At 53.4% G+C, this 20,383-nt stretch overlaps 2 protein-coding genes across 7 annotated transcripts in view; one reads left to right on the top strand and one right to left on the bottom strand.

Moving 5' to 3' along the window:
- ABCA3 (ATP binding cassette subfamily A member 3) overlaps window positions 1-1,174 on the bottom strand; it is a 31,275-nt gene extending 30,101 nt beyond the window's left edge. For both annotated transcript variants that reach the window (XM_075105890.1, XM_075105891.1), the window contains exon 1: window positions 1,067-1,174. The gene's annotated coding sequence lies outside the window, so the exon portion shown is untranslated. The remainder of the gene's footprint in view (window positions 1-1,066) is intronic.
- A 10,024-nt stretch (window positions 1,175-11,198) lies between these two features.
- VRK3 (VRK serine/threonine kinase 3) lies at window positions 11,199-20,246 on the top strand. 5 transcript variants are annotated; one of them, XR_012662564.1, is made up of 12 exons: window positions 11,199-11,329; window positions 11,403-11,743; window positions 12,965-13,017; window positions 14,939-15,005; window positions 15,739-15,823; window positions 16,395-16,497; window positions 16,862-16,954; window positions 17,166-17,298; window positions 18,078-18,198; window positions 18,491-18,549; window positions 18,728-19,164; window positions 19,894-20,246. XR_012662564.1 is itself a non-coding variant. In XM_075105889.1 (12 exons), the coding sequence occupies exons 1-11, from the start codon at window positions 11,241-11,243 to the stop codon at window positions 19,162-19,164; spliced, it is 1,293 nt and encodes a 430-aa protein (XP_074961990.1). In that variant the 5' UTR covers window positions 11,199-11,240; the 3' UTR covers window positions 19,894-20,246. The 5 variants fall into 5 exon arrangements, 1 of the variants encoding a protein (XP_074961990.1); XR_012662565.1 differs by having other exon boundaries at window positions 18,430-18,549; window positions 19,016-19,164; XR_012662566.1 differs by having other exon boundaries at window positions 18,430-18,549.
- The last annotated feature ends 137 nt before the right edge of the window (window positions 20,247-20,383 follow it).

The following is a 20,383-nucleotide window of genomic DNA, read 5'->3' as shown; positions in this document are numbered from 1 at the left end:
AAGCCCCCGCGCTTGGGCAGCAGCAAGAGAGGAGGGAAGAAGCTGCTGCAACAGAGCCGATCGTACCCTTTGCTTTACAAACACTGTCGCTGGTTTTTGTCACTGGAGAGTTTAGAGTTGCACACAAAGAGCCAAACTCTTCAAATTCACTAGCCTCGCAGATTTGGCAGTGGAACAAGGCCTCCTGGAGCCTTGTTTCTCATGAACCCTCATGCAAACCACCCCCTGCCTCCCAGCCGCCCAGCCTGGGCCAGGCGGGACTTGCCACCCGGGCACGAAGCGAGCCCACGGCCAACATCACCCAGCTGAGCTCCCTTCCCTCAGAGGCTACCTGCACTTGGGCCCTGCTTACCGCAGGCCAAAAGCAGATGCAGAAATAACCTGTGAAGAGGTGGTTTCACACGGCTGAACCCCAGAGACCCAACGTCTTTATATTTACACTTCCAGGAAGTCGTTTGTATCGGCGGTACCTGCCTGGCCAGGGGCCCCGGGGTGCAGCCGGGTGCCGGTGGGTGCTCGCTCGGTCACCGCAGCCCGCGAAGCCGGTGCCGCAGCCCCGCAGTGCCGCGGGGAGGGGTGGCGAGGGCTGGGGCGCGGGCCGGCCCCCCGCGAGGCGCAGCCCTTCTCCCGGTTCCCAGCTGTCAGGAGCGGAGCAGGCCCGTCCCTGCACCCCGGCGGAGCCCGGCAGGGCGCAGCGCTACCTGCGGGGGAGCCGGGCTCACGGACCCCTCATCCCGCCCCCGGACCAGCATCCGCGGGCCCTGCCGGGCCCCGCGGCTGGAGGGGGACCACGGACGGACGCCATCGGCGCCGCCCGCACCCGGGGACGGGGAGGCTGGGCTCGCCACGGGACCTCGCGGGCCCCACGGGGCGGGGAGCACCCACCGGGACCGGGCTGGAGCGCGGAGGCGCCCACGGCGAGGGGCCGAGGCTGCCGCGGCCCCGGGCGGGGTCGCCCCGGCGGCGGAAGGGCCGCTGCATCCCCCACCCCCTCCCCCCGCCGGGCCGGCGCCCCCCGGCCCCCCCCGACCCGCCGGTGCTGAACCGCCGGTGCTCGTTCACTCACCCACTGGGCCGGGCGGCTCCGAACCCGTCCCCCGCTGCGACCCGCGGCCCCGCCCGCCCCGACAACGGGGACCCGCCCCGCCCCGCGCACGCGCCGCACCAGCGGGCGGGGCCAGGGCACGCGGGGGAGGGGGCCATGCGTCATCGAGCGTGTGTGTGAGCGTGCGTGCGCGTGCACGCGTGTGCGTGAGTGTGACGCTCTGTGGGGCCGGGTTGGGGGCGTGCGCGTGTGGGGTGACCCTCTGGGGCGTGTGACTGTCCATACCGCTCTGTGCGTGCGTGTTGCTTGTGGGTGTGCGCGCACACCTGGGGCGTTGCGTGTGCGTGCACACTGGTGTGTGCGTACCAGGTTGGGTGTGCGCGCGCGGGTGTGGGTGGGTGTGCACTGGGCATTGCGTGAGGGCACACGTTCAGGGCAGTGCATGGGCGCATGTGTCCCAGCACAGAGCTGCACGCGTGTGCCCAGGCACGCTGCGGGAACACCAGAATGCGTGTGTGTAAGGGGCTCGGGGTGCGCAAGGGGCCCGTGTGTTTGGGTAGGGGACTGGGTGTGTGCAAAGGGCTGTGTGCGTACGTGACACGGGCTCCCATGCGCTGTTGGGCTGCGGGTGTGAGCAGCCCTCCGTGGCTGTGCTGCGGGAGCCTCCCGGTGCACCCCTCCCTGCTTCCTGGTGCACTTTCTGTGCTGGCATGCCTATGTGTCCGTCCATTCATCCATCCCACTCCCGGACAGCAGCGCTGTACACCATGCCCTGCCCCAGTTTTTAGGAGCACACGCCAGCTCCGGCCTCATCTGGCTGGGCAGCATGTGTGGGAATGTGGTGCTCCAGGGCCACTCCGGCTGCCAAGTGGCACCTTCCAGATAAGGATGAAAGTGCCGGCAGAGGAGGGGGTTCATGGTGGCCGGTGGCCAGCAGCCCTGCCTGCCCCTGCCAGCCCTGCCCGCTCCCACTGCCAGCTGCCAAGTTGGCAGGCGAAGGGGCTGGAGGTGCCAGCCTGGCTGCTGATGCCAGGAACACAGAAGGGGGGAAAGTTTGCCATAGGCGTGTTACAGGAGAGGGAGGAAGAAGAGGAGGGTGGGGAGAGGGGATGGGGTCAGGATCAGCCACAACTTGATGCAACTCTGCTGGGTGAACAGGGCATGGGGTCCCCCTTGGGCAGCTGACTGGTGCTATGAGGTGCCCAGGGGGTACTGGGGTGCCACTGTGACCCTCACCCTCTCCAGGCCATGGCAGGCAAGGGAGCAGGGCATCCTCCAGCCGCTGCCTTTCCCCATGTGATAGAGAAGCAATCTGGGGGTTCTCCATTTAGATGAATGCTGCAGTGATGGCTTTGGGCATGACTGCTTTGGAGATAGTTTTCTCCTGTGATCTTTTCACTTTGATCCATGTGGGCTTTTGTAGTCATCCTCTGTGCCCCAGCTGGCCCCTGGGAAAGGAGAAAAATAAACAGAACTGGGGCAAGGGTGAAGCTATCTCAGTAAGGGAGAGAGGGAAGCAGCAATATGAGCTTTAAACATAGCTATGTAAAAACAGAGTGACACCCCGTGATTGCGCTGCTGGGACCACAGAGCTTGAAGGGGAGATCCCACCCTCTGCCTTGGTGGCTTTGGTCCTGTTGCTGGCAAAAGCTTAGGTTTGACTTCCCGGGGCACCCAGAGCAGTTACAACCGTGGGGCTGGCCTCGTAACAGTCGCCCACTGGGTTTCTCCCCACTAGCTGTGCTCTGCTTGGAGGGTGCTGCTGCCACCCTGGATGGGGTGGCCGCAGAAGTGTCCTCACTGGCTGACCTGTGCTCTGGTCCCATCTCCCACTGGGCTGCACTGGGAGATGCACAACCCTGGCACCTGTCTGCAGAGCCACAGTCAGGAGCCGTGTCCCCACACCCCTCCAGTTCATTCAACAGACACCAGCAGTCCTGGAGCCCATCTGCCAGGGACAACTGAGCAGCCACCAGACCACAGCAAAGTTTTCCTGCTCGCACTCATCTACTTAGCGGCATCCAGCAAAGCTCATTACAGGGCTCAGGGGCAGGAAGGGGCCAGCCCGGCTCAGCGAGTTGCCATCCCTCAGCATAGCCGCATGTGTGCTTTGAAATGTGAATAATGCAGCTTGGCTGGGCGTGGGGATGGTGTGTGCCTTCCCACCCAGCGTAGTCCAGCTGAGGGCTTGTCGTCTCTCCATTTGCCTTCCCCCATCGCTTGTCACCATGTTGCACAACATCAACCACAACGGGAATGGTGTGATGAAGGTCTCACCCTAAGTCTGCGTCCCAGCGCTCACTGCTGTGTGGGGACCCTGGTCCTGTCTCAGATGATGCCTGTGGACGGCTGCATAGTCATAGGTGACCATGGTCCTGGGGAGGATCTGGGACAGTCAGTGCCTGAGGTGACATGCTGAAGCCTCATGTCAGTGCTGGCTGAGCCACCTGTCCACACCCCTGCTTGAGGCTGGGTTCGATCTTCCCCAATTACAGCTGCCTCAGTTCTCCCCGTGACCTTCCCTATTGCCTCATGCAGTTCCTCTCTGTGCCTGCCTTTGAAGGAAGCTGAGCGATTAGATGAAAACAAAAGTCTTGCCAAAGAAAGTATTTACAGGCTCCTTGTGGCTCCTAGAAGATGGGAGATGTGGGCGCGAGGCGCAGTGGCATTGTGGTGACTCAGCTCACGCTTGGGACGGGGAGCGTGCAGGAGATGTAGTGGCAGATTGAGCAGGGACACAGGAGAAACCCACAGGACAGCACCAGAAAAGGGCAGTGGCCGAGGCAGCTGGGGAGTGCTTCCTTGGGGGATGTCCCTCTGTGAGATCTCCCATCACTGCCTCATCAGCATCTGAAAGGAGGAATCAGCCCCTCTGCTGGCAGGCCAAGCCTGCCAACCTCATTCCTGCTGCCTGCTGGTGGCTTGTGTGTCCCTGAGGTCACTGGATCAAGCTCTTCACCACCACCTTCCCTTGCTGGCTGCCACCCCATCACCAGCAGTGGTGGTGTCTGTAATGCTATTTCACAGTCTGCCTGGTCCAGAAACCCCAGCCCTGTCAACCCCAGACCTGGTTTCAGGGTTAAACCTGTTTTAAAGGTGCTGGCTGGCATCAGGAAACCATCTTATCTGCCCACTGAGGCAATGCTTCTCCTCCACCATCCAAATGACATTCAAAATGCAGGACAGGTAGGCAGAGGTGCTGTGGGGGCGACATGCCAGCTCGGACACATGGCCTGGACCAAGAGTGCGTGGCAGACAGTGCATCAGCTCCTTATCTCACCTCCTGCAGCCAGCAGCAAAATGCAGATGCTGGGAAGAGGAACATTGCTAAATAATTCCTCGTTAGTTCCTCTGCTTTCCCCACATCCCTGCCATCCCAGGACAGTAGCCGGGCACGTACCTCGGCTGGTGCTCACTACCACTATCCTTGTGCCACCACCTCTGTGTTGCTCCTTGCCCTCCATCCCAGCCTCCCACTGCTCCCTGCGAGGGTAGGCCCCATAATGCCTGGTGGCACCTTCCTCCAGGACAGCAGGTGGCTCTGGACATGCAGTGAGAGATTCCCTGGATGCCACATCCCATGAGCTGCCAAGCCAGGGACGAACACGCCAACTTCTGCTGAGAATGTTTCCCATCTTGTCCTAGTTTCTTCCCAGTCCTTAACTTTGGATCCTTAACTGCTGGATCCAAACTGCAGTGCTGGATGGTGCAATCTTGGGACTGGCGTTTTTTACCATTGAGTGCCACCACCCAGGAGGGAAACGCTAGGATGATGGTTCCCATGGAAGTGGGGAAGCAGATCCAGTACTTTCTGCTTCCCCAGACTTACCAGAAGAAGAGTCCTGCTCCTGCCTATCTCCCAGCACCAGCTGTACACATGGCTACACGACCTCCTGCCCCGCGCCCGGGCATTATCAGCCACGCAACATCAAGGGTTTGCTGCTGTAGACAGGGAGCATGTGCGTGTGCCCACATAAATGCTCAAATCCTTGCTGGCCACAGGCAGAGAGGGATCTGCTCTGCAAAGCCAGGTGGCTGGGAACAACCATTTTTCTTCGGAACATCAGCTGTGTAAAAGCAGAAACAATGGGAGGATTCCCATCTGCTCTTATTCCAGCGAAAGGCGTGTCCTTGTTGCTTCCCAAGCAAAACCCCGAGGGCTGCTGCAGCTTGTCCTCCCTGGCCCCAGTGCGGCGGTGAAGAGGTTTGACTTAGCCTGCCTGTGAGACCACCATGGGGGCTTGGGGAGGAGAGGCTGTTCCCCTGTGTCCCAGGGAAAATGAAGCAACCTTGCTGCCTTGCCTGGGTGCGGGTGCTTGTGGGGGCAAGGACCAGCTCTCCTGGGCTCTTTTACCCCTGGGGATGGATTCCCTCTTCCCTTGTCCCCCAGGGTGTGCCAGCTTGCAGCCCCCCAGCCTTGGCTGCCAAGCTGGAGTCTCCCCGCTCTTGGCCGGTGCTCAGGGTCTCAGCATGGCCCTCCACTCCAGGGAGATGTGCGGGGATGACACACTCCCCTTGCAGTGCTCAGGCACATGAAGATTTCTGTGGGCTGGGAAGGTTGGCATGGGAGGAAGCTTTCCAGGATCCCCTGCTGCTCTTCCCAATCCCTGCCCTCCTCGAAGTGTGATTTCCCTGGCAGAGATCTGAAGGGAGCCACTGGCTGCACCAGCCTCCTGCAAAATATCCCCAGGGTGTCCCTGCTCTGTCCCTGTGTCCCCGCTGGGGGTAACAGAGCTCAGTGCCCTTGGTAGACCCTGGTGCACCACTGGCATGGGGAGGCATGGCTGGAAACATCTGCTACCACTGCTCCTCCATCAGGCACAGAGCATCCCGCTGTGGTTGGAGAGGTGGCAGATGGAGCTGGGGAGGCAGCACAGCCTGGGACACATGTGGGCAGGCTCTACCTGCGCTGCCCAGCTGCTGCCCAAGGGCATGCTGGTTGTCCCTTCTCCCCAGAGAGGCAGCCGGTGTCCCCATGGCCGCTTCCCGTGGGAGTGCAGGTAGCCCTCCTGCGCTAACAGCCAGCATCTCTTAGGGCTGCTGGATTGGAACTAGCACTTCAGAGCCAAAAGGCTCCCAAAGCCTCTCCCAGGCCTGTAGCACCACTGCGCAAATGGCATCACTTCACTGCAGGATCAAAGAGGTGTGTAAATACAAAGGAATAGCCTCATTTCATTAAGAGCAATTGAAGAACTGGCAGCTTGGGGTGCTCTGTTAAGCTCATCAATCTCTGCCAGCACATAAATCCAGTTAGTCACATGCCTGGGCTGCTGGAAACCCTGCTGGGAATCGAGGGGTGAGATATGGGAGACACAGCTGAGCTGACACCAAGGAAATCCCTGATGGGAGGAGATCGGGATCTTTCTGTTGCCACATCAGCTGCCTGCACGTTGCCAGTGGGCACAGCAGCACGGACCATTCCCAGTGCACAAAGGCCAGAGGGAGGTGGGTCTTGTCCTAAAAGTTTAGACATTTCCCTCTTCCGAGACCAAGGGGGAGTTAAAAATTCACCTAAAACACTGCTTTAGAGGAAGCTGGATCCAGGGCAGGCAGTGCTGCTGGCTCAGCAAGGGTATGCAGGTCACTGGCTGTGTGGGCCGGATGTCGGCTTAGAAAAAATCTAGGAAAATTTTTGGGTTAGAGGGAGCATCTCCAGGAAAGGTGAGCTCTGGCTAAAGGAAAATGAGGCTGGAGTGCTAGTCCTTAAAGTGAACACCTTCACAGGAGGGGTTTTAAATCAAGGATAGTGGGTGAAATGAGTGGGCAGTGGGGCAGTGAATCATCCAGAGGTAAATTCAGAACTCTGTGCCTTCAATAAAAGAATGAGAAAAGTCAGAAAAAAGGGACATTAAAAAAGCAGGCTGCCAACACAAGATCAAATGATCTGCAATGGTTGCGGTGCCAGCAGGGAGAGGAGAGCAGGCTGGTTGAGATGAGGATAAGGATGGGGAAACCCCAGGGTGCAGTGACAGGGACACCCCAGGGATGGGACTTGAGAAGAAGGTGGCGGAGGGCTGGTGTGCTAGCAGGGAGAGGGGACATGTTGGCTCAAAGGAGTAAATGAGTTGGTCCATCAGGAATACACAAGAATCCGCAAGGAGTGCACCACAAAACACGGAGGATGAACAGAGGAGGAGGGCATTAGGGCTTGGCTATAAATCACCCAGAGAGGGTGGGGACAATACTCCCAAAATGCTAAGGGAGTCTACAAGGCTGAGAGAGCAAGAAAGCAAGAAACCTTCCTGGGGAGACCTGAAGCAGGGGAGTGTCACAGCAAAGCCATCCTAAGTGACTGGATCTGGAGCCCCCCCATTAGAGAATCACAATAAGAGGCATCCCCTGAGCCAAAAACGGTGTGGTCAAGGGTGAAAAACCTCTGCAGTGTTCTTTATCCTTGCCAGAAGTAGCTACATAAAATAAAGGAACTAATTTCAATAAAGGAACTGGTTGAAAGAAGTGAAAATCAAATACAGAGGAAGGTACTTGCAAACAACTGGGAGATACTGTCTAGCCAGTGTGGATGCGTGGCTCCTAGCCAAAGAGGTCCTAATGCAATACCACGGTGAACCTGCAGGAGGATGGTTTAACAGCAAAGCAAGCTAGCCAAAATACAAATAAACAGTAAAATTAAAGGAAAAAACCGAAATAAAATAAAAAATCTTCAAAAAGTGGCATTTTCTTTTTCAAACCAGGAAAACAGGAACATGCAAAGCCCCCAGCAAGTTAGAAACTGCAGTCACACAGACAAAAATGTATTTTGAGCGTAATTTGCTTACCACGTAAAAATTAACACCAGTGTATTTTTGCAAACCCATCAGAAGCAGGAAGTCTGCTGGAAATGCACTGTGGCTGGTGAGGACCGGGCTGGGGCATACTCGGGGCAGAGCCTGCACCCACAGCGGGATGCAGGCAGCAGTTCCCCGGCCTCCCAAGCACTGGAGAGGGAGGGGCAAATGCCAGGCTAAATTTTAGGAAGTGATCCACAGGGATCCAGGAAACTCTGGGATCTTAAACCTGGCTTTGGTAGCAGGCAAATTTGCTGAAAGACAGAAGAAAAAATGGCATTAGAAAATGTTTGGATAAACACCCTATGCTGAGGCAATGCCCGGCACAGGTTTGAGGAGGGAAGTCTTGCTAGAATTACACGGAAGATGCAAATAGTGGTGAATCAGGTGATATATAAACAATGGTTTTTGCAAAACTTTGTCAAAAATCTCCTTACAAAAGCTGTTCAGGACATTAAGGTGGATTAACAGTGAGGTTTTGCTTGTAAACTGACTTAAAAGTTTGGAGACAAGGGTAGGAATAAATGATCAGGATCTGTGCCAGACCCATGCTAGTCAATACATGCACAAAAGAAAGCAGATCTTGCTGACGCTATACAGCGTTTCAGTGATCCAGTCTAAAGCTGACTGCAAAGAGCTGGAAAAGGATCGCACAACGTCAAGCAGCTGAGCAGACAGATATCAAATGCAATTCAATATAATTAAATTCAAAGCAATGTAAAAGTAAACCTGTGTGTACACAGTGATGGGCTCTAAATGAGCTTTGTCATTCAGGAAAGACATGCAGAGTCCTTGTGGGTGCTCTGCCTGCACGCTCTGTGTTGGTAACCAAGGGAAAAGGGCATTAGGAAGGAATGGCTGGGATCACTGGGGTGTGCGAGCATGGCTAGGGCAGCTCGCAGAGGACCGGGCATTGAGGCCGAGAAGCAGCCGGGCAGGGAGACAGAGCAGCTCCCTCGGGGGAGACTCAGTGCATGACACAGCCTGGCAGGGCCATGGGGAAGGGGCCTGGTAAGGAGTCACTAAGATGGCAAAAAAGCACAAATATTTTCATTTCCTAGAGCAGAGCTTCAAAGATCACCACAGGGCTGGATCTGATTTAAAATTATGGGAAGCACTTTTCACACCGTGCATCACCATGTTGTGGGAGGCTGCCTCTGCTGCAGAGACTGAGCATGCAAACAGATTCAAAAGGGAACAGGACAGCAACACACAGAGGGTTGGTTTGCTGGGGCTGTGGCAGGTCCCGGATGCTCCCAGGCAACTCCTGGCTGAAGAGGATGAGATCCTTGTTGCTTGCCCTGAATCAGCCTTAGAATGGTCCCAGGTGTCCCCACCCTGGACCTACCCCACTGTGGCTGCCCTGGGCACACCACCCCAGTGGCCCTTCCCCAGTGTCCAGAGTCTGATACCTGCCCCAGGAGCGGCCCCAAGCGCTCCCCAATTCCTCTCCCCTCTCCCGCATGCCCTGACAGCCCTCTGGGACACCAGCAGTGCCCGAGCAGCTCTGGGCTGGGAGCTCCCATGCTCTCTCATGCAGCTTGAGAGCCTAAAGGTTCAAAGCAGCAAAGTTTGACCTCAGGATCATCTCTGTCCTGCTGTCTGGAGGCTCTCCAGGAGGTGGTCCCCCTCTGCGGCCCAAAATCCAGCCTGGTTTTCGATGCCCAAGGCAGGAAAGAGGGAACAAATTTCTGCTGAGCTGAGACCATGCAGAAGATGCAATGCCCAGAGACACAATCCCCTACACCATCGCTGCAGGCACCCAGCTCGCCCCACTGTACTCCCAATGCAAATTACGAGTTATGAAGGGGAGAAAATAGCTATATATTTCCCCTTTCATCCATTTATTATGGCTTTCTTTTTTATTGCTAATTGTTACTTTCGATATGCCGCTGAAGTAGGGTGGGGGGTTTCTCTTCTGTGAAGATAGCTTGGTGGCTCTCGGAAATAAAGCTTAAAGAATTGCCTTTTTCCACAGTTTTCTGTCTGCCTTTTCCCATCACCATTTTTTCCTCAGCATTTTTCTTGTCTTTAATGGGGTTTGACTTTTTAAATCGTGACGTATTTTTGTTTACTGAATGGATTATTCTCTGCCCAAATTGAATGTAATCATTCAATTCATGTGGTTCCCTAGGCAACCACAAACAAAATTATAGAGCTATGATCATGAATTAACACTGTGTTAAAAAGTTTTAAAAAAATAAAGTGGTAACTGCAAGGCTTAATGAATTATTGCTGAAACAAGGCATTCACAGCGGTGCCACCAGTCACCATGGAGGTCTTTAGCACTTAGTGAATATTAGGAACACATTCTGGTGTTTGGAGGGACTGGGAGGGCCTGACCAGCCCACGGCAGGATGAGGTCTGTGCAGAACACCTTGCCTGGAGATGCATCTTTCAAGCCCCAGGGCTCTGTGGTGGGCTCAGTCATCGGGCTGATACCCGAGATGTTATTTTATTCTACCTTCTGCCACCGCTCTCCTCACCATCTGCACACTGAGCTCATTCCTCATTCCCCACTAAGCTTTTGTGAGAGCAACTGCCGCCACTTGGCTCTTCATCATATGAGCTGTCGCCTCCCAGATCCCCCTCGCAACCATTCGCACCCCTCGGCCGTGGTGTTCCGATGGCTCACTGGGACAGGCTTTGAAAACCAACCTTGTTACACGTGAGGTGTTCTCCAGGGCAAGAAGCTCTGGGTCCCTGCAGCCCAATGCTCACCTGTGCCCTCCTCTGCCCTGCCATGGGGTCCTGGGGGCTGGCATTTTCCCCGAGCGAAGCTCAGCCTCATCCATCCTGAAGTGAAAGGCCTACACCTACCTATGTTTCTTTTATGGTAGTATATTGGTGCCTGGTTGAGGTTGATAGGTGTACAATGCATATACATGATGGTATATGCACACATATACACTGACTATAGCTACCCCTCCTAGCCATATGCTGCTGATTAGCACTCATTAACTTGTGAGAACATGTTCTCTAGTCCTTGAGTTATTTTTAAGTAGCTTGTTGATGTTGTGCCTTAAGTAACAAAGGGCCGGACAGCAGAGGGAAGCACTGGGGACACCACCGGCTCCTGCCTGAGGGAGCCCTGAAGGAAGCCCTGAGGGTAGCCTTGAGGAAGCCCTGACGCGACCCCCAAGGCGGCTCCTTCGCCCCAGGCCGGCCCAGACTTGCCCAGGGCGGCCTGCATGCCTGTCCCCGCGCGGCCCACGTCGCTCGGCCGGCCCGCAGGCAGCCGTGGCCGCGGAACCGCGATCAACCCCGCTGCCCCGCCCGGTCCCCATGTGCCGCCGGCGGCGGGCAGCGCGCCGCCAGGCTGCTGCGCATGCGCGAGGCTGTGGCAGTGACCGGCGGTACCGGTGTCGGCGCATGCGCGGTGTGGCCGGCGGGTGGTCCCGGACGCGGCCATGTCGGTCCGCGGGCGGAGGAGAGGCGGGCGGCGGGGGCTGGCGGGAGCGGAGCAGATGGCGACCGAGGCGGCCTGCGCTTCACTAAGGTGGTGGGAGCGGGGCAGCGGGGCGACGTGCTGCGGGTGCTGACGCTGACCGTCGTCCCCGTTGTGCCCGCAGGGTGAACCAGTTCTGCCCGCAGTGCGGGCGCACCGTGGAGCCGGCCTTCCGCTTCTGCCCGGCCTGCGGCGGGAGGCTCCCCCCGCCGCCGCGGGAGGAGGAGAGGGAGTGGACAGCATCGGTTCCGCCGCTGCAGCAGGCCCGGAGCCCCGCGGCCTCCCCGCCGGCTTCCCCCGCCCGTCCCCCCGCCGCAGCGAGGCTCAGCTCCCGCTCGCCCCGCAAGGCGCGGCCCGGCCCGGCGGCGCCGCTCCCGGCGGGGGCCGTCCTGACGGACCAGGGCGGCAGGCAGTGGAGGCTGGTCCGGCTGCTGGAGCAGGGCGGCTGCGGGCTGATGTACGAAGGTGCTGTGGGGCCCGGGGCGGGCGGGGTGCCGAGGGGAGGCGGGCAGGAGCGGGCCCCGCTGCAGGCACGACCTGGCCCCGGCTGCTAGGCCAGGCACCGCGGTGGTCGGTGGCGGCTGTCGGGGTGTCCCTAAACCGCCGGAGTCCGCCGTGAACAGGCGGTGGGGAGGTCTCGGCGCTGCCGGGCCTGGCGTTCCCACGCTGCGCGTTCCAGCGCCGGAGGCTGTTACTTGATGAAACGCACATCCTTAGGGGCCTTGCTTCCTCCTTCTGGTTTTTAGGTTCAAAACTTAAATACTACTGGCACCGCCCAGGAGTTCCTGTGTTGTAGGTGGTGTCTAAATGTCAGCTGAGGTTTCTCAGCCTGTTTCGGAGGCCAAAAGAAAGCAGCTAAACCATCTGGGCTGCTTCTCAGCTGTTCAGTGACTGCTGATCTTTTATTTCCAGTCTAGTTGTAAACTTCCAAAGGAAAGGTTCCGATCTTATTCTCTGTTGTTATCTTGGAAACACTGTTCAGGAGGAATTTTATTCATTAGTAGGCTTTGCCTGATATTTGACTTTAGCTTCTTTTTAATTACTTATGCTGTTGTATAACAAAGTCTGGGCAACTTTAAAAAGATGTGATATTAGAAAAAAAAAAAGTTGTTATAGTGGAGAGTGCTTGTTCAGAAACACCTTTTGGATGATGAGTGGCAGACAACCTGTGTATAGCACTCAGTCTAAGAGCAGAAGGGGAACTACCCTAAGGCCAAGTAATGGGTGCAGATCTTTTTGGAGGGGGAAGGATACATTTGACATAAGACTCTTAACAACCATGCAGAGCAGAAGGGACTTTGGCATCTCTTACAGACTCGACAAACTACAGAGTGAGCTGGAGGGAATGCCCAGCAAATGAATTTGGGCTTGCCTTTGAGATGCTACTAATGATTTGTTCTTTACATGCTACCTTCAAAGCACCCCACTACTGTAGCCATGCCTAGATGCTTCTGTGACGTACGCAGAACTGCATGTCAGGGGTGTGTGCTTCTGGAGCAAGGTAAGAATTATTTTGTAGTAATCTGGGAAGATGCTGTCACAGAGGATACTTTTGCAAAGACCAAGTGAAAGAAGCAGAGGATAAGTAAAAGCCATCTGCCCAGGCTGTGTTTAATGATGCAGCTAACACTGCAAGAACTGATTTTTCTGTGCTCCTGTAACCACATCTGTTCCATCATCCCACAGCACAGCCAGCATCTGGAACCTGTCCTCAAAACCAAAGATACTCCCTCAAACTTGTGAGTTTTGATCTGCTTGGGTATGGAGTAGTGTACTGTGTTGAGGGCCTGACCCGTTTGGCCTATATGGCTACGAGTGTCCAAGGAGTTCAGAGAAAGTGGTCACAGAGGCCCCTTCTAGCTTAGGAGATGGATATAACTTCCTGAGGGTTTCGGGCTTGGATTTTAGTAGAATTTGGCTCTTTTACTGAAGGTGTGAAGAAAACAGGTATAAGGATTTAAAAAATAGGGAAAGCCTTCATCCCAAAAGGTTGCCTCTTCAATCCACCAAGCTTCGTAATCTCCAAAACTGAATTTGGTTGTGTAAGGCAGAGATCTTGATTCATTAATGTCAGACTACGTTTCTTCCTGTTTGGTAAGTGTGTGCGTACCCTGCTGCAGTCTGGGGAGACTGGAGAGGTTATAATTTGGTGGCTGTGCTGAGGTAGTGTGATGAACCAGCACCAGAAGACTCTGCAAGGCCAGAGCACATCTTTAAATCAAACAGTTGTTATACTTGGAGTTCCGAGCAGGCTTTCTAGGCACTTGCCAATAACTTGGGTTCTCCAGAAATGTGCTGTTCCCCAAAACAGCGGTTCTGCAATGGAAATTCAGTTGACTGACTTTTAGTAACTCACAAACCAGAGCAGAAAGACTGTTTTCTTGTCTGCTGTGGCTCTCTGTGGGAAGCACACTCTCTGGGGTGTGCTTCTCTGTGGGAAGACCAGTGCTGTGGGGGAGCTGGTGGTGTCCACTCTTGAAAAATCTCTCTCCTGTTTGTCAGAGAAAAACTATTTAAGAGGATGGAGAAAGAATACAGTGTTAATGAGAAAAGACAGCCAAGTGCCACAAAGCTAGAACTGGTAGGTGGGAAACTAATCACTTTTGTACGCAGCACTCCCAGCTCCTCTGTTTTGCACCTTTGGCATCTTTTGGCATTTTGCTTCATAGCCTGATGGCGCAGCCCAGCCCTTGGGGTTATGGAGGACTGCGAAGTATGATACGGCCCATGAGGATATTTTTGGCTTCTGGGTTTGATGGTGCCTGGCTCACCAGGCAAGGTGCAGAATAAAATATCCTCTGGAACACGGTGGTTTTTGTTGTCTGGAGCCTGCTGATCCTCCAGCTACCTTGGCCAGTTGTGGGTAGGGCCTTTGATATCAAACCAGCCAGAATATAAAACTGCTGCCTCCTCCCATGCATAATAGCATCTGTCCTGAGTTAGCCTGCAGTATGTCGAATAGATATACACACATAGGTGTGCACAGGCAAACATGTACGTATTGACTGTAAACTATATGCATTTTGAATCACTCAGTAGCAGCAGTAGTAAAAGGGCAGTAATGGTTGCTGGTTTAAACAGGTGGATTGTAAGATGGTAGCATGCTACACAGGCACTTGAATGTCGCAAATACAGACTTTCTTGTTTCACTTTCTGACACCTGGAATAAAATTTTGTAGTTCTTTGTTGGGACTTGCCTGTTTGCAGAAATAACCTCACCTGTGTTGTGGATAAGAGGGTCACCTCTGGCTCCTTTTAAAATAATAGCTCTGGGACAATAGCCCTGGGTTGCCAGGTGGTCTGCAGTGTCTACAGGCTTTTAACCCACAGACAGTTCTAAGTGGTAGTGCTTGAGATGTCCAACGTGAGACAGCCACTCCCTTGTTCTGTGCGGATGCTCAGAGTTTATGTTGTTGTTAGGCACACCATTAAATGGTGAACATAATACCTGAGCTCTGGTCTCAGCTCTGTTGCTGATCTGGTATTTGATTTGGGGGGGGGAGGGGGGGGCAGGGCAGCGGTAGCAGATGGGGGGTGTGAGGGGTGGTCTTGTTTTCTTTAAAATGAGTAGTGAAGGTCTTGTAGCAGTCTTGCCCAAGTTTCCCTTTCTAGCAGGGTGTGTGTGGCTGAAGTAATGCTCCTCTTTCCTTTTCCCTTTAGGATGTCAAAGATGGCAAGATCTACAATGAACAGAACTTCTTCCAGCGAGCTGCAAAGGCTGGCACAGGTTGGTGCTTGGAAGGGCAAGAACTAGGCTGCTTGTTAGGAGAACTGGCATCCCTCTCCCATCAGTTATGTGAGTCTTGGAAGGCCAGGCTAGAATAAACTAATTCACTTCTTGGTTGGTGCCAGAGTGCTGAAAAGTTTGGCCAAGAGCCTACTCTCTCAGGAGTCTGTGTACCTTAGGACACTGCGGTATTGGCATTTTGAAGCTCTCTTGCTCTACCTGTGCTTTTCAGCCCTGCAGCCTGACCTGTCTTGGCTCCCTCTCCTGTGCCCCTTCTGAGGGCGTTTCTGTCAGCTGCTCTCTGGTATTTACTCCATTGACCCAAAAACCTAACCAAGAGCAAAGCTGACCAGAAAACATGGGCAGGTGTTTGAGCAGGGGTGATGGCAGAATTCATGTCAAACTTGCACTTCTGGGAGGACCGTAAAAATCTGCTTTTCCATCCCTCTCTGCCCCCTAGCCCTATAGCAGCCACATGCCTTAGCCTGCTCTGGTATTCCCAGAATCCTTTCTGCCTTACTCTTGCTCTGCAGTGCTATGTGCATTGACATGCCAATACCCCAGCACATTAGGCTGGTGTTTCTGGGCCAGAATCAGTATGAGAGAAGCTTCCCACTGTGAGCTGCCCCAGGCAGAGCAAACCTTTGGAGAAGGGGCATCCCTGACTGAGCTCCTTCGTCTGGAGTGCCTTAGCAGCACCTGCCACACTCTGTCTTCTTCTTTCCCCTTCCAGTGGAGAAGTGGAAGAAGTGGCACTCAGTGCCGTTGCTGGGAATCCCCAGTTGCATTGGCTTTGGACTGCATGCAGATAGCTACAGGTGAGGTGACTCTGCAAAGGGCACAGCTGAGCTCTTTTGTCCACAACTGCTGTCTTCTTGGGCTTTCCCTCTTCTCCCCTTGCTGTCTGCTATTTCTTTTCTCATTGTCCCTTGGACTGCTAACTTTATGCACTGCTCCTGTCTCTTTTATTAACAAATGGTTTGCCTCTCTCATTATCCCGTTTCCTTCAGTCCTTGTGTTGCTGGTGGAGTCACTGCTTTTCCTGCTTCTGCCCTCAGGCCAGGGCACACCTTATTCCTGCCTTTGATAATAACATAAAGAACAAAAAGACTCGGACTGTACATCTGCAACACTTGGACTTGGCAGTGGTAGGTTAACGGTTGGACTTGATGATCTTAAAGGTATTTTCCAACCTAAATGATTATGATTCTATGAACACATGGTCAGCATGTCTCTCCTTTTCCGTTATCAAAAGTTGAGGAAATGTTTGCCCAGGTCAGCTTGGAGTTGAAGGGGGATATAATCCAGGTGGATCGCTTGACAAGTGTCTGTTGCAGGGTTTCCAAATCAGGTAAGTACTGCTACATGCTAAGCCCTTGTCTCTTGTAGGTTTTTGGTGTTCTCTGACTTAGGGCGAACTCTTCAGTCTGTCCTGAACGATGGCTTATACCTACTAAGGGAGAAGGCAGCTTTTCAGATTGTAGTCCGACTGGTATGTAGAGAACCAATACTTTAAGAGACTTTTTCAAAAAAGACCTATAACTTTCTTCCAGGTCTTTTAAAGGTGTTTTTAAAGCTGATCCAAGGGGTTGGCTGGGGTCATTAAGTAGCATCTCTTGAGCCTGTTGTAAACTTGGAGTAGCATCTTTTGAGCAATATGAGCAATGCTGAAGGAATTTGGGGTAAGGAGAATGAGAGAAACCTCACACTTGAAAATTAGAGGCTGTGAGACATGGTGCTTTTTGTGCTCCTCCACACAGCTGTGGGGAGCTGGGGAAGGTCCAGGTTGGTGATAGCCAGGGTGCTGAAGGAGTCTGCGTGGTTCTGATATGCTTGCCTCTTCTGTTTACTCCTAGCTAGACTGCCTGGAGTACATTCATGAAAATGAGTATGTGCATGGAGACATCACAGCTGAGAACATCTATCTGAATGCAGCAGACCTCACACAGGTAGGGAGCAGGAGCAGTGCTGCGAGGAAATGGCAGTGAGGATGGGCTTGTGAACTGGGATAGAGCAACACCCAGGTTCCTGCTGCTGGGCAGGGGAGCAGTGTGGTCTGCAGTGCTGAAGCAGGTGCTGCGGTGCAGGATTGCAGGCTACGCTGTAAGCAGAATTCACACCACATGCATGCTTAGATGTGTACTTCTTGATGTCTTCTAGGTGACCCTAGCAGGCTATAGCTTTGCATTCCGTTATTGCCCAGGAGGGAAGCACGTGGCTCAGCGTGAGGGCAGCAGGACCCCTCATGAAGGCACGATAGAGTTTATCAGTCTGGACAGCCACAAGGGAGCAGGTGAGCATTGGTTTCTGACACAAGCCAGCAAAGCCCAGCTAGAGCTGTTAGTGTGGCAGTGCTTTCTGGAGCTAGGGCTCCCTGCTGGCATTTCTATTATTGCTGCTTTCCAGGCATTCACATGCATCTGGAACCAAGTTCCTGTTTGGACTGTTTTCTCTTGCCTCCTCCTGGGCTGCTGTGTTGGGACTTGCCAGGTCGCTCAGTGACTGCAGCAGGAGGTGCAGGGATGTTCCTGCTCCATCTGGAGCCTTGGCTACTGCAGGTGTGCAAGGAATAGAGAACAGGGCTGCGTCGTGCTGGCTTAGCAGGGATCTGTTTCAAGTCAGACTGAATCCCTGCCCAAAATGGATTTGCATCAGGCTCTGCTCTGACCTTGAAGCAATGAGGGCTGGAAAGACATTTAAATTAGCCAGTTCCTCTCCTGGCTGGGATGTGACTGTTGTCTCCCATTGTTCAGACTGGGCAAATCTTCCTCCAGAGGATGGGAGGTGATTCTTCAGTTGGGTGAGTTAGCAGGCTCCCAGAAGTATTGATATCCTACAGCACATCTTATGGAAGCTCTTGCGTTTCTTTACTTCTCATCTTTAGACTTGTGCCCCTTCATGAGGCTGCCTGTTCTACAGAAGGGGCACCTCAGATAGAGACTTCTGAGGTTGTGCAGTGGGTGCCAGAGTCCTTACTTGCCTTTGGAGGAGAGGTGCTTCCCTGGACCTCTTCTGAGATGGTTCCCAAACTCTTGTTTTTTTCACATGTGAATATCTTTTCCTTCCCATCAGGACCATCTCGCCGGAGTGACCTGGAATCTCTGGGCTACTGTCTTCTGAAATGGCTCTGTGGCATCTTGCCCTGGTCTGATGAGCTGGACAAAGTAGAAACTGTGGTGGAGAAGAAGGAAAAGTAGGAGAAATCATCTACTCTTTTGGGAAATGATCAGCAGAAAACAGTGAGGGAGGTTTTGTGACTGAAGAGATATCACTTGGCCATAGTACACTATTGGGATGTGGGTAAATCCCACTCTAAAGGGTGAGCCTGGCCAAAGGGTGTTTGATGAACCCTGATTTCAGCTGTTTAGAACGTGGTCATCTGAATTGAGCCTTTTTTTTTTTTTGTCCCTGTTGCCAAACACAGACTGTTCAGGTGCCTGCTCCATTGCTTGTCATCTGACAGCACTCTGCACTGATTATTCCAGGTACAGAGGGGATGTGATATGCCTTCTTCGACTGTGCTTCAGGCAGAGATGCATTCCAGGTATGGACTTACTCTTTGACAGTGGGACCTGGGGAAGGAGGATTGACTGTATCTGAAGTGAGAACCTTCTGTGCTGGGGTGTTAGTTCAGGATGGCTTCCACTGACAACAGTGACCAAGCATTGCATGGACTGGTTGACAGGCTCCTCTCATGAACAAATCCCTTGTTTTCTTTACAGCAAAACAAGGAGGGCTGCTACCCGTTTTCTGTACTCATGAGTTTTGCTGAAGAGGCAAGTGTTCTGGTGGCTTTAAAAAATGCAATATTTGGGGCTAGAGTTCATTTCCCCATCCTGTCTTTGAGCTTCATGTTAGTGTTTTGTTTTGTTTTCCTCTCTCTGCAGCTAGCCAGGGCAGGTGGGTGAACTGTCTACAGGGAGAGCAGCCTGAGAAGGCCATTTGGCAGCTTTGTAAGCCCAACTGGGGTTGCTGGGCTGCCCTGTGCAGTGATGTTCTTTGCTTTGCAGATGCCCTACAGAGCTACCTGCAGCAAGTAATGGCGCTTGAGTATGAGGAGAAGCCTGACTATGAGGCCCTGCGGCAGCTTTTCAAGAAGTCACTGGAAAAGATGAAAGCTTCAGCTTATGACTCTGTGGATATCAAAATGGTGCCCTAAGTAAGTGCCAGTAGTTTAGACTGCAGCAGCACAAAGTGCTTGTCCCACTGTGCTGCTGGAGCACAGGAGCAGCACAGTGCTGCTGACTGCTCATGGGGTGCTGCAGGCAGCAGTCAGGAGGTGAGGACAGAGCAGGGTGGTTTGTGAAATCTCTCCTGGTGAGACCTAGGGGCTCCTCCTGCCATGTGGAGGGAGTACTGGCCCTTCAGCATTCACTGTTAAGAGATCAGTCTAGTGCTACACAAAGCCAAGCTTGGTCTGTGTTGTAGCATACATATTTCCAGAAAAAAATTGAGGAAACATACTTAAAGGAATACAAGGGTTAATAAAGCAAAGGCTGAACAGTCTGCAGGGGTGTGGAGGTGCTAACACAATGCAGACTGATGCAATCTGGTCCTTTTTTTTTTTTTAAGAACTGAGGCTCTGGGCTGTATCTTTTGCTTTTCCTTTTCAGAAAGTAGCTTGTAGTTCTGGTTCTGTTGCCTTGGGCCTGTGGCAATAAGTGGTGGCTCTCTAGGCCTGGGTGCTCTGGTTTATCTATGAGGCACCTGCAAGACTGAGGCTTGATACAGGGACAGATCTGGTTTTAGTCCAGGGCTGCATCAGCCAAGGGCACTGAATGCAGCAGCAAGCCCCAGGAAGGTGGTGCCAGCTCCTGATTACCTCACTTACTCTTCCTGGGAAGGAACTGAACTGATTAATGTTGTTGTTTTGTGCCTTTTCTTTCAGATCAAGAAAACTGGCGCAGGAAAAAAACCAAGAGAGTTCAAAGCTTTCTGCAGTATGTAGCCTTTTCTGCAGATATCTAGCTTTTACCTGTTTTAGAACTGAGAGAGGTTTTTATAAGTGTTTTCCAATTTTAATGTGACCTAATGCTGAATGTTGAGCCACTGCTGTAACAAGTTACATGTGAAGACACTCCTGCATGGCAAGTCATTGTAAGCAGTAGCTGAAGAACTGCAATGGAGCCACCAGGAGAAGGGTGAAGCCTGGCTCTGAAACTAATATTCTACTCACTAAGAGGGGTCTTTTTAAACTACAGAGGCAGTACATAGTTTTGTAATAAACTTTATGGACAAGCACCCCATGCTGCTGTTAGCTGGTTATTTGGCATATGTTGAGGGCCCTCTTTCTGGGGCTTCTGTAGCGTTGTGATGGTGGTTGGAGCCCTGTGCTGGGTCTTCTCCCAGTTGCTCATGTTAATGTAAACAGCCTATAG

This window comes from Phalacrocorax aristotelis, chromosome 10 (genome assembly GCF_949628215.1).
Source record: "Phalacrocorax aristotelis chromosome 10, bGulAri2.1, whole genome shotgun sequence".
NCBI lineage: Eukaryota > Metazoa > Chordata > Aves > Suliformes > Phalacrocoracidae > Phalacrocorax > Phalacrocorax aristotelis.
Note: the sequence above shows the minus strand (reverse complement) of the source record. Positions and strands in the feature narration are given on the sequence as shown.

Coding starts and splice junctions, on each gene's coding strand:
- VRK3 (XM_075105889.1), top strand. CDS start 11,241: ATGTCGGTCCGCGGGCGGAGGAGAGGCGGGCGGCGGGGGCTGGCGGGA. Junction 15,824..16,394: donor CTGCATGCAGATAGCTACAG/GTGAGGTGACTC, acceptor TGTCTCTTGTAG/GTTTTTGGTGTTCTCTGACT. Junction 18,199..18,490: donor GTGGTGGAGAAGAAGGAAAA/GTAGGAGAAATC, acceptor TGATTATTCCAG/GTACAGAGGGGATGTGATAT.